Source organism: Muntiacus reevesi, chromosome 20 (assembly GCF_963930625.1).
Source record: "Muntiacus reevesi chromosome 20, mMunRee1.1, whole genome shotgun sequence".
Lineage (NCBI taxonomy): Eukaryota > Metazoa > Chordata > Mammalia > Artiodactyla > Cervidae > Muntiacus > Muntiacus reevesi.
The window spans coordinates 17,723,046-17,735,481 of record NC_089268.1 but is presented as its reverse complement, the minus strand read 5'-3'; the positions used below and the strand labels follow the sequence as shown (position 1 = coordinate 17,735,481).

At 43.8% G+C, this 12,436-nt stretch overlaps 1 protein-coding gene across 13 annotated transcripts in view; it reads left to right on the top strand.

Moving 5' to 3' along the window:
- Positions 1-8,911, top strand: part of TRERF1 (transcriptional regulating factor 1) — a 205,910-nt gene extending 196,999 nt beyond the window's left edge. For 10 of the 13 annotated variants that reach the window (XM_065912920.1, XM_065912921.1, XM_065912919.1 and 7 more), the window contains 2 exons: positions 1,818-2,065; positions 5,229-8,911. In XM_065912920.1, coding sequence (XP_065768992.1) covers positions 1,818-2,065; positions 5,229-5,553 — 573 coding nt within the window. In that variant the 3' untranslated portion in view covers positions 5,554-8,911. The remainder of the gene's footprint in view (positions 1-1,817; positions 2,066-5,228) is intronic. The other 3 variants (XM_065912929.1, XM_065912926.1, XM_065912924.1) reach the window with 1 other exon arrangement.
- Positions 8,912-12,436: the final 3,525 nt, after the last annotated feature.

Below are 12,436 nucleotides of genomic sequence, written 5' to 3'. Positions count from 1 at the left end.
CATGGGCTATAGCTCTGTCCATGGAATTTTCCAGGCAAGAATACTGAAGTGGGTTGCCATTTCCTACTCCAGGCCACTGGTCTCCTACTCATCTGAGTTGTTGAGCTTTTCACAAATCAGGTTTCTTAAAGCTGTACACAACTATACAGGCAAGTTCTAGAGGTATTATGCAAAAAAAAGTAGAATATTGTTCCTTTCAAATAAAGCCCTGTTTTCCCCAAGTTAATGCTTATCTCTGCTTGTGTGTTACATAGGATAACACTCTTTTCCAGAGTGTATTGAATGCTGTTTATTGAGTCTGTCACTTAGATGAAGATAGCAGCAGTATTTCAAATATTTTAGACTCTAAAGCTGAAATTCACTTGATTCACATCTAAGAAAAAAATGAAGAAGTAAAAAAAAAAAATGATATATACATCTTGCATTACCTTTGAAGAGAACATAAATTGCTAGCTTGTTTCTGTCTTTGATGTTTAAAGACCTATATGTTTCACTCCATCATTACCATACTGTATAGAACACTTCTGTTCAAAAAGTGACTTTAAATGACGGTATTTTTGGTGAATTCGTTTAGAAATTGGTTGCTTCCTCTGTTCACAGTTTGGGTCTACAGTAAATTCTTTCCTGTGAGGGGAAGCATCTTTTACTTTACCCAATCAAAAATGCTCAGCAAGATGAATGTTTTTTCGTGACTTCAAAAAAACAACAGGGAAAAAAAAAGTGTGTTGGTTTTATTCATTGCCTAACCATGGAAGTTTTGGTTGCTAAATCAACCAAAGATTTTTTTTCCCTGCAAGACTATAAATAGAACTCATGAACTTAACACAGCAACCATCTGTGGCTGGGTGGTTCAGTGAGTACTTGCATTAGCTAGTGCATTTAGTGATCTGGAAGTCAGGGCTCTAGGAATTCAGGGGGTGGATCACTTCCCTTTACAGCAGTGAATCTCACTGGAGAATGATCTTGTTCCCCATGAACATTTGGCAATGTCCAGAGGGAGACATTTTTGTCACATCTGGGGAGGTGCTCCTAACATCTGGTGGGTGGAGGCCAGGGATGCTGCTAAACACCCCATGATGCACAGGACAGCCCCACAACAAACAGTCATCCAGCCCAACATGTCAGCAATACTGAGGTTGGGAAACCATGCTCTACGGCAAGCTTCAAAAGACTGGGTCATTCCCCTTTTTATCATCCTGCAGTGAAATCTGGGGGTCTGAAATGTGGCTTCAGCACTGCGCTACTGACTGGGGCTTAGATGTAACAGAATAGAGCAGAGCAGCTACTCAGTGTTTTCAGAGTTGTGTCTCTTGGGGTTCTAGGGATTCCTAGGGGAGATAGACAGAGCTGAGCAAATAGACCCAGTTCTGGGATGCTGTGTCTTTCAGCCAGAGCACCTCTGCTTTTAACTTTGAGCTTTTGAATAAGATTTTTTAAGTAAAAAAAAAAAAAAGGAAAGAGGAGGGAAAAATAAAGGGAAAAAATTGGGAGGAAGTTTCTGGCTGAAAAAAATGTTGGAAAGCTGATCCAAACCCCCTCATTCTACAGATGGAAAAAATAAGGCATTCTGAGGGGAGATGGCCCAATGACCTCCATGTGTGTTGGAGGCTCTGGGTTGAGCCCCCAGTTTTTGGTCATAACAATGATTTGTTGTTGTTGTTGGCATAGCATTTGTGTTTGTGGTATTTGATCTCTGCTTTCTGTGGCATTTGCCCAGAGTTTGCTTATGTAAAACCCCTGTGCCTTGTCATTAGACTCTGTTTCAAGTATCCCATGTTCTACCGATGAGTAACTAATAACCCTAATTTCCTTTTCAGGACTGTAGATGTCATGTCACTCCCTTTCTTCCCCAGGTGTTCAGCTCCCGGCAGGCACTGAACGGCCATGCCCGCATCCACGGTGGCACCAACCAGGTGACCAAAGCTCGGGGCGCTGTCCCCTCTGGGAAGCAGAAGGCTGGCAGTGGCCAGAGCGGGTACTGCTCTGTGAAGAGCTCACCCTCCCACAGCACCACCAGCGGCGAGACAGACCCCACCACCATCTTCCCCTGCAAAGAGTGTGGCAAGTAGGTAGACTTGGGCCAGGGACTGGATCTAAGTGTGTGATGAATAAGGCCGCTGTGGGGTCTGGGCCAGGGTGGTCTGAGATGCCTCCAGGTAGAAAAAGAACCCAGACTCTCCAGCTTTTCCTCGTACCATCCTCGGAGTTGGCATGGTACCTCGTGGCAGGTGGACCTTGTCTCTGACTCAGAATATGGTCATTCTGATGTCCTAAACCCTGATGAGGATGGACAGCATCAGAGAGCAGATCTCTAGTGACAGAACTTCACTCTTTTCCAGAAATGACGGATAGGACTGATTCCCTCCTCTTCCCTTCACACCCAAACCATATTCACCAGTACTGCTCTCTTTGCATCCCTGCCCAGTGATTTGAGAATGGCTCTAAAACATCTAGTCAGGAACTCTCTCTAGCAGAAATGGCCTTTCTAACACCACTGATGATTCCTGCACCCAGGGCAGATATCACTAATCAATTGCTACACTGCTTGGTACCATATTAAGATAAGACCCCAATACTTTTCAATCCATTAAATCCTCATGCTTCAAGCAGGCACAACCAGTTGATCAGACTTGACCCACGAGAGAAAACCTATTTGTCCTCTCTGCCCTTTTAAGTATAATTTTAAACAGAGGAAAGGTAGAAACTGACGGTGGGTAGTAACAATAGCTAACATTTACTGAGAACTTGATTTTGTTACATATTTTATGTGCCTGAGCTCTTTTAATCCCCACACAAAAACTCCATGTGATGCAGATATTATTTTATCCTTGTTTTACAAATAAGAACTGAACATTAAGTAAATTGATGTGCCTCAGGTTACGCCCCCAGAAAAAGCAGAACTGAAATTTGAAGCCATCAGTGCTCAGAGACAGAGCCTGGGTGTCTGACCACTGTTCCATCCCATTGGTTTGCTTTGTTTGCTTATTTATCACTGGTAAGACACACACAGTCCCCTCCCACAGCATCCGGCATAGAATTCCAGTTTATTTCTCAGTGAGTCTGTGCTAAGAGGGGCTGTCACGAATGACTTCCTTTAGGAGCCTTACCAAGTTGCTCTTCCTGTAACCTGCAATGCTGCAAACACGCAGGGTTACCTGGAGAGATGCCCACCAGGCAGCTGCCAAAACTCTACTAGGGAACATCGCTGGTTGTATGAGTGAGGCCACCCAGGACCTCTGTTTATAATGTTCATCCTCATGGAATATTTCAGGCATTTTGCTTCCATTTATCAGTTACTCAGTGCTTGCCTGGCACTGTTTTAAAGGATGTTTACATGTATTAATTTATTCCTTAGCCCAGTGGATTTATACTGTTAGCCTTAGGTCGGTGGCACCTGCCGAGGCGAGTTGGAACCAGCAGCTCTTCCTGCAGAGAGAGGGAGACACACTTACGATGGGCCCCCTCCTCGGGGCTCTCAGAGCCAGGACATGATGTCATCTTCATGTCACCAAGAAATAGGGAGCCCCTGGATTGACTGTCGGGCTTATTTACTTGAAACAATGAAACCTCCTTAGTCTGACTTCCATCTACTTGCCCTGGGGTGGAAGAGAGAGGCAGGGAAGAGCATCACACCACTGTCTGCTGAGGGGAACCGGCACCTTCTGCTCACTTCCCCCAGACAGGCAACAACTCCTTAGTCCACTAGGTGGCAGCAAAGGACATTTTAACAACCAGAGCTGAGTATTTTCAGCTCTGTCTTTCAGTGACATTCACTGTTTTTCTTGTCCTGTTTTTATGTTGCTTGGGACCTTTTTCAAGCATAACTCCAGTTAAGATTTTATGGAAAATAAAAATATTTTCTATGGTTTTCCACACTAAGAATAACATCAGGCACATGTTTGCTGAATGCTTCCTTTAGCTGCTGAAATTATGTTCATCACATTAGGCAGTTTTCAATGTCATGTGGTGACTCATCAACTCTCTTCTAAGACACAGGTCTTACAAATCAGGGTTTTTTTTTCCTTTATGAGCCCAGGAGTGAATATTTATGCTACCCACCGTCCCCTAAAACAGGCAGCCTCACCTCTGGACAAATGTTCTCTGAAAAAGGTCCAGAGAGAAATATTTCAGGCTTTGCAGGCCATTCTGTCTCCGTCACAGCTACTCAGCTCTGCCATTTTAGTGCAGAAGCAGCCGTAGATGATACATAAACAGAGAGACACGGCTGTATTCCCGGAAAACTTTATTTACAAAAGCCGGCAGCGTATGGGATTTGGCCCACTGACCATAGTTGGCAGACCCCTCATCTCAGGATTTCTCAACCTCGGCACTGATATTTGGGGTCTGACGATTCCTTGTTTGGGGTACAGGGCCTGCTCTCAATATCGTAAAATGTTTAGTGACATCCCTGGCCTCTACCCCACTCAAAGCCAGAAGTACCACCACCACCCAATTGTGACCATCACAAATATCTCCAGACGTTACTCCCCAGGAGACAGACCCACCCTCAGCTGAGAACCACTGTTTCATTCGAAAGCAAACAGGAGCCAACTATGCTATATGATGGCCAAAATAAGAAGGGATCTTGGGACCAAGGGACTGCTTGGTGCAGAAGTCAAGTACAGTGAAGACCGAGGTGGGGCTGTTGGATTGGCCCACACAAATACTAGCGAGCGATCTCAAGCACACGGGCTGAGTACAGGGGATGGTGCTCCACTTGGAGAGTGTGGAGGATGGAGGAGCATTCCGTGTCTGCAGAGACCCTCTGGAATTTTGACGGGAAGAACAGGGACGGGAGGCCAGAGGCAGAGGAGGGGTTGTTTTATGGTGGGAACCAGCGGAGCTGGGCCGCATGATTTGGGGATTCTCAGTTGGTTGAGCAGGCTTACCTAGCGATAGAGATAGAGGGAGGGAGGAGAAGGAGGGAAAGGGGCATGGGCCCCAGGTCACAGGTGGACAGGACAGCTTTGAGAATCCATCCTCCATTGTCACAGGGAGAAAGCCCAACACACACAAATGTTTTCCTGTCCCCATCTTCCCTTGGAGAGAAGAGAGGTGACAGGTCATCGGGGGAGGAGGTCTTGGGAGCTAAGGAGACCAGAACACTGTCAGCACCACCCCACACCAGGCATCAGACCGCACACCCACAGTTCCCTCTAGGACCCCTTGGATTTCCAAGAACTCCAGTGCTCTAAATGTCTCATGCTTCTTTTTCCTCATTTTTATAGAGTCTTCTTCAAGATCAAAAGCCGAAACGCCCACATGAAAACTCACAGACAGCAGGAGGAACAGCAGAGGCAGAAAGCGCAGAAGGCGGCGTTTGCGGCCGAGATGGCAGCCACAATTGAGAGGACTACGGGGCCGGTGGGGCCGCAGGGGCTGCTGCCCCTGGACCAGCTGAGTCTGATCAAACCCATCAAGGACGTGGACCTCCTCGATGATGACGTCGTCCAGCAGTTAGGAGGCGTCATGGCAGAGGCCGAGGTCGTGGACACTGGTCTCCTCCTGGATGATCAGGCTTCAGTTTTGCTTCAGGGTGACACGGAACTCTGAAGGTCCCGCGTGTCGCTTCAAGACAGCGAAAACCCACAGCCTCCAACCTCCAGCCTCTCACCAGGAAACGGGGACTGCCTGCTTGTTTTGTAATCATTTTAAACTACCTGTTTAAAAAGTGGTCGGTTTTTTTTTTCAGGTTTAGAAACAAATCGATTTTTTCTTTTTCTTTTATTTAAAAACAGTTGTTTTTATGGGAGGTTGGGGGGAATAAATAATTGGCACAATTCTACTTTAAGATGTGTTTCATCTGGGCTAGGCTACATTCCCAAGAACTCATTCCTGGCTGGGAATGAACTTGACATTCATGTTCTTTTGCTTTTTAGATGCCAACCATCCTGGTTGCCTTTTATCCCAAAGCTTGCGTGAGTGAGCGAGTGTGTGCGTGTGTGTGTGTGTGTGTGTGTGTGTAAAGCAGGCTGCTTTTTTTGTGCTGGGGTCTTGGACCATCCTTCCCCACCAGCAGTCATTTTTGTGTTGACCTCATTCCACAGTTTGCAGTGAACTTGGCATCTTTGCCGAGAGACCCTGCTAGAAGTAGCTTTCCAGTGAGCAAAGTCAGCCTTGTGTTCCACAGCTTTCTTCCAGCATACACGTCATTTGAAGAGTTGACCAAGTGTGAAAATAATTTTTCTCCCTGCCCTGCCCATCACTCAGCCTGGCTCTAAAAACTGAGTACTGTGTCATTTCAGACTTTCCCTCCCTGGCAGTGGGTTACTGAGAAGGTGGTTCATAGAGCAAGCGTGTCCTCTTCCCCATGCCCTGGGGACTGGTTGACTCCAATTCACCGGTTGGCAGAGGCGTACTTCAGCCTGAGCTGACTGACTGCAAGTCCGTCCGAAGGAAAATAACCCCAACTATTAAGTTGCTAGCGTTGTTTTCAGGGAAGATAGTCAAGGAGCACAGATCAAAGTATCTAGAATGCCAAGCAGCCTTCTTTTGCCCAAAATCTAGCTCAGAAGAGCTCATTCCTTTTTGCCACACCATTAATGGTCTGTGGGGTTCCAAACTTACTCTGTGCCGCTTGGAAGTACCATGCAACCTGATTCACTGCGATTCGGCTGTCACGCATCTGTGCTGGACCGAAGTTTACTTTGACGCTAACTCTGAGGAAAAGGATTTTCTAGCAAATCTGATGGCGAATACAAGGGAAATAGCATTAAAGGCCAACAAAAATGGTTCCAGATGCCCCTTCAGCTCCATTGTTTGCATTCAAACTGAATTTATTCATTAAAGTCATTTACCAAAGCTCTTCTAGAATTCGCCAAGTGACATAACTCTGCTCTGCCTCCTGTCCCTGCCCGCAGGGCTGCTGTTTGTACTTGAAGGTATTAAACCTGTAATCCTTCAAAAATGGCTTTCAGCTCAGGCTTTTGAGTCAGACTGCTCTGCAGCCTCCGTCAGGGCAAAGAGTGCGCACCTTCAGACTGGAATGCGGTCCCAGCTCAGAGCTGACGCGTCTGGCTGGTGACTTCCGAGCAGGGGGCTTTCCTGCCTTCCCCCGCCCCAGGTAGGCTGATGCCCCAGCTCCTGCAGGCGTGGCAACCCTGCCAGGGCACTTCGCTGACACAGTAACTAGCTTGATGAGAAAGAGGATGTCAGTGGAAGGATGAGGATAGGAAAAAAGCATCCTTTACGTCGTCTACAAAAGCGCTTAGCGGGCAGTCACGACCCACAGTGGCCCCACGCAGGCAGTGTCCTCTGAATCTCAGGAAAGCCGTGGACAGAAGATCGATACAACGGTTCCTTTCATGCCATCATTTCTGTTCTCAGATAAAAAGAGGTCTTGAAAGTTTCCTTTATCTTTTTTTTTTTTTTTTTTTAGGGAGGGAAATAATGTGTCATTTGCCGCCATTTCTGACAAGTTATCCTATGTTTGAGTTCAGGACTGCCTGGGCAGGGCATCAGCTTTGTGGCAGAACTATTTGAGAACCGTACCAAGTGTAATACCGCTGATCCCATCTGCCCCAGTGACTACTTCCCTCCACATGTGGGTATATGAGAGGGTTCTGAAAGGGTTCTGCTATTGGATCTCTGAAAGTTTATCTGGCAAAGGAGCAGACACCCAGGAAAAATGTTTATAAAGCAAATGTATGCATTCTGTTTGGAGATTTGCCCGGCTGTTCCAGTTTAAAACATTAAAATAAACTGAGTTGCCAAGGCAAAAATATAATGCACAATTCAGTTTTGACTTTCCATGCAGTATACCATAAGCATTTTTGACTTGAAATAACCAAAGAACTCCTCCTTGATGAGACAGTTCACTTTGCTGAATTAGTATTTTTCTTCACAGTATCAGCTTAGAGGATTGACTTCACAGTAAAATATTGCACTTATTTTTTTCCTGAAATGATTCTGCCTGCATGTATGTGCTGTGTTCTAGTTCCCCACCCCCATCTCTCCTCACCCCGAAGAACTTTTCTTCCCGATGGTTTATGTCTTCAACAGGTTACTGTTTACTATCAGATAGTTTTTCATTAGTGAATTTAGACCTCTTTGAGAAAGCTTGTATATAAAAAGTTAAAAGATATATTTTATGGAAAAACCCATCTTATTTTCAAATATATTTAACTGCTGTTCTATTTTATTAGAGGAAGGTTGTAAATATTTTCTAGGAGTTCTATTGTAAAGAAAAGTATTTTTGAAAAAAATTAATGTAATAAAAACGAAAACATTTTTAAATGGTGGTTGTGATTGCTTCCTGTTCTGGCTTCGTTGTGTTCTCTTCACAGGAAATGTCTTGCATGCCTTGCCATGTTAGGATGTAACTTATTCCGGTTTGCACTATTTTCAGTTGACATCATAATATCTAATGTGCTTCACTGTATTTTCCCCTGGAATGCAGGTCCCTTGGTCCATATCAAAAGCAGTATGTATAGCATATTCATACTTTTTTCTTTTGTATCGTGTGTATTTTTAATAAGGATTTTATGTAACATTTTGGCAAAAAAAGAGGACAGTATTTTCTAGTGAATTTTATAATACATTTTGCTAAAAATGTTTCTTCCTAGGTCAGTTTTTGTTAAGGTGAACCAAAAGTCTTATTTTCCCAGGGGTTTAAAAAAAAAAGTTTGAAGCTTGAAAGCAAAGTTATATTTAAACATCATATGTAACAAATAAAGATGTTTTATAGACTTGTCCTCAAAAGTTGCATTCCTTAAAAAACAAAAACAACTAGGGCATTCTAGGTTGGTTTCCCCCTGAGTGATGAGCATTTTTTTTAACTGCCACAATACTATTTTTCAGAAAGCCAGGAGAATTTTACTTAAAAGCTTCCAGTCATTAGCCTTCTCAGAAATTTATTACAGTTCTTATAGATAGGCATTCATCAGAGATGTAACCAAATAGACACTGTCATATTTATTTGTGAAAACCTGATTCAATATTGCATCAGCTGCTCTGAAAATAAAATGTTATCTTTTTGAGTTTCATTTGGCTTAACATTCCTTCTTTTTAGCCGCTAAAGTGACTCCTCAATGCTAATTTACCATTAGTTGGTTTCTAGAGACCTGTTTAGAGGGGTGTTGATCAGGTTTAATGCTCATATAAGTGCCCACAGCCCCACTCTGGAGGCCAAGCTGAATATTTCTGCTTCTCCATCCATGCAGTGGATGAGGCACTTGAAGGGTTGAGGGTCTCTAACTCTCAGTAGTCACAATGCAGTTTCAGGAGTTCAGTAATACACAAGTTACCTCACAGGGAACCGCTAACAAAATCCAGTCCACCCTGATTTATAGGCATGGCTAATCTCGATTTCCAAATTCTGAATTTAATGCTCAACAGCAAAGTTCAGGAGAAATATGAAATTCTGGATTTTATACAGAACTTGATTTAAGTGGGGCATAGCTGTCCGAGACCTTGATCTTCTACATGCTTGGGGGGTTTTATACTTTTAATTTGGGAAATTCTCGTCCTGTACCAAAGGAAACAGCTCTTCCTTTACAAACACTGTGCATTTAGCCAGTGTTGGAAATTTAAATTCTGCTTCCAGAGGCTCAGGTGTCCAATCTGAAGATTTTAATTTTTGCATTCATTACTCATCTACCAGGCACTATTCTATGCTGTTATTACACATGGGGGAGTTGAGTGGATAAAGAGGACTGTGACATCATTCCTGCCTGCATGCCAAGGAATTTAATACTTAGAAAAAACATACAGGTCCTGGGAACAGATCCAAGTCCACCAGTGGTAAGAGCAAAGTTCATGGTTTATTACTATTACTGAACCATCTCACCATCACCCACATATTCACAGCAATTTCCAATAGGTTCTCAGCAACTATTTGTTAAAGTGGTTATCTCTAATCTTCCAGAGAAGTTTATCTGCATGTGTGTATGTGTAAATAAAGCCTCTTTTGAGTTTACCTAAAGTCAACTCTTAGTTCCACAGACCTCCAGTCTACCTCCCTTGGTCACAGCCAGCCAGCTGGGGACTGAGGCTGCATTTTAATGTTGACATAAGCAAAACATAATTAGGAAGTCATGTTAAGAAACTGAACATTATTATTAATATTTATCTAACATTAATTAATACATTATCTTATTTAGTAATAGATTTTTGAGTCTCAGATATCCCTGTATAAAAGAGCCAAAGGACTGATTATTTCTTTATTATGAGAGAGAACCTTTTGAAAAAAGCTATCCTCCAGCTATCCCTCAAGAGATGTGTTTAATGCTTCTGTTTGAGGGTGAAGGCCAAGCAGTCATATATGCTTGATTTACATTGCAGCACACACATCCTTAACATACAACATGGATCTCTCTTTGGGCTGTTTGGGATCATTACATCCTCTGCTTCGATAATTTTATTTTCGATGGTCTTGGTATTTCTTCTTTTCCCAACCACTTTATTTAAGGGTATGTTTGACACATAAACTGTATAGATATTTATTGTGTTCAACTTGATGAGTTTGGAGATAAGTGTATAACCATGAAACCAGCACAATCAAGGGAGAAGGGGTGTCTTTTAAAACAGAACAACTGGTGCAATCAAAGTATGATTTAACTTAGAAATATTTGATGCACACACTTATTTTTCCTGGATATAAAGCAAGGTAGACTTGCACCAACCATCTAGAATCACTTGATCTCCTGTTCATTTACACTAATTCAGAGGTTTGAAGGGTTAGTTCATAGGGAAGAGACCCATAATGAACTGGCCAAGCTTCAGAACACCATCCATGCTAATAAACTAATAACTTTAATGTTGTCAAAACAAAAAACCCGCACTGTCTATGCCTACACACCATACCAAAAGACCCTGTCCACAACCCCACTGCTGGTGAAACCCCAACTGGCCCCTCACAATGATTCCCAGTTTGCCCCCAGCTAATTGGTCCAAGGCTGGCACCTGACCAAAAGCTATTAGGCCCACAGTCTTTTCGATGACACAGTTTAGCCCTGGAAAACAAGGGGACCAAATCCAATTCCTGCATTTTAAGAGTATGAATGGAGAAACTTGGTGAACCAAAAGCAGCAAGCAGTGGTCACGTGCAAGGCGGGAATCTGAGGGAGCAGACACAATTTATAAGCAGAGAAAGGCCATCCATAAAGAGACCATATTTGACCAGAGGGGTGGAGAGGGCATCCAGTTCCGAAGGCCGTTTTGAGCCCACTTTTCCAGTTTCAGGAGTAGGTAAGGCCATCTCTGTCTTTAAAAATAAACTCCTTTCTTGCAGGAGCATAGGGAAGCAGGGATCTCTATGCTTCACATCCTAGAGACTTAAGTAGAGCTGGACCTTATCACAGAGTCAACTCCGGGGGTGTTGCAGGGGTGGAAAAGGCATTGAACTAGGACGTTGAAGCTGGTTATTGGTTCAGCTGTAACTAATCCACCACATGACTTTGAGTCATTTCATCTCCGAGTCTCAGTCTCCTCACTTATTAAATTCGGATAAACTGTACGTCATCTTGTGAGGATCCGATTAGGTAACACAGGGAAATGTTGTTTGCAAGCTGTAATGTCACCATCATTGGCCGCTGCAGAACCCTCACTCAGCTTGTTCAGGGCAGCAGAGGCAGGCTGAGGAGCCATCCCAGAAGAGAGACTGATGCTTTAGAAGCAGCAACAGAGTTGGAGAGCTCTAGGAAAACTCCACTGGCTAAGAGGGACCAGCCAACTGCGAATGTCACAACTGAAAGAGGGAGCTTGATTCTGAAAAGGACACTGGCTCCTGCCAAGGCTATTGCAGTTACAGCTCTCAGCTCTAAGTTATAAACGCAGATTGTGTCTCCAAGGCAAGGTGAGTATCAGACACCAAATCGTGGACCACCTGACCAGGGAATCCTAAACCAGAGACATTCTGACTCTCAAAACTATGATTCAAAAACGTCACAAGACCACTAAACCCAGCCTCTTGGTTATTCCCCTTTAAAAAAAAAAAAAAAAAAAAAAACCAGACAAGAATACCTTAACTCAAAGACAAACATGGAGTGGATCTGAGGCTTGGCTCATACTCTCTTGCCTGGCGCCCTGCAATAAATCCTTACTCTCTGCAAACCCCCACTGTCAGTCTGGTTTATTTTGCGAGCCACAGGCACACAAGCGCTTTGCTCCGTTATAACAGGAAAATCAACTATCAATCAACCATCAACTCAGAGATAACCACTGTCAATACATTAGTCATATTTGTTCCAAGCATGTGGCTATGTTTACGTCCAACAAAACAGGAACTGCAAAGAATAAACGACTGACGGAACTCAGTAACTACCTAAAAACAAGCTGAAGCTATAACAAGAAGGCGGATGGGCCAGGTTAAGACCTGAAGGAAGCCGGCTGTGTTCATCCTAAGAGAGCGTGGAATCTCGTCTCTATGGTTATACCCGTGCCGGAACACAAGGATACACTCTCTCCTTCTGCGGAACTCTATGGTCAGAGGACGCCT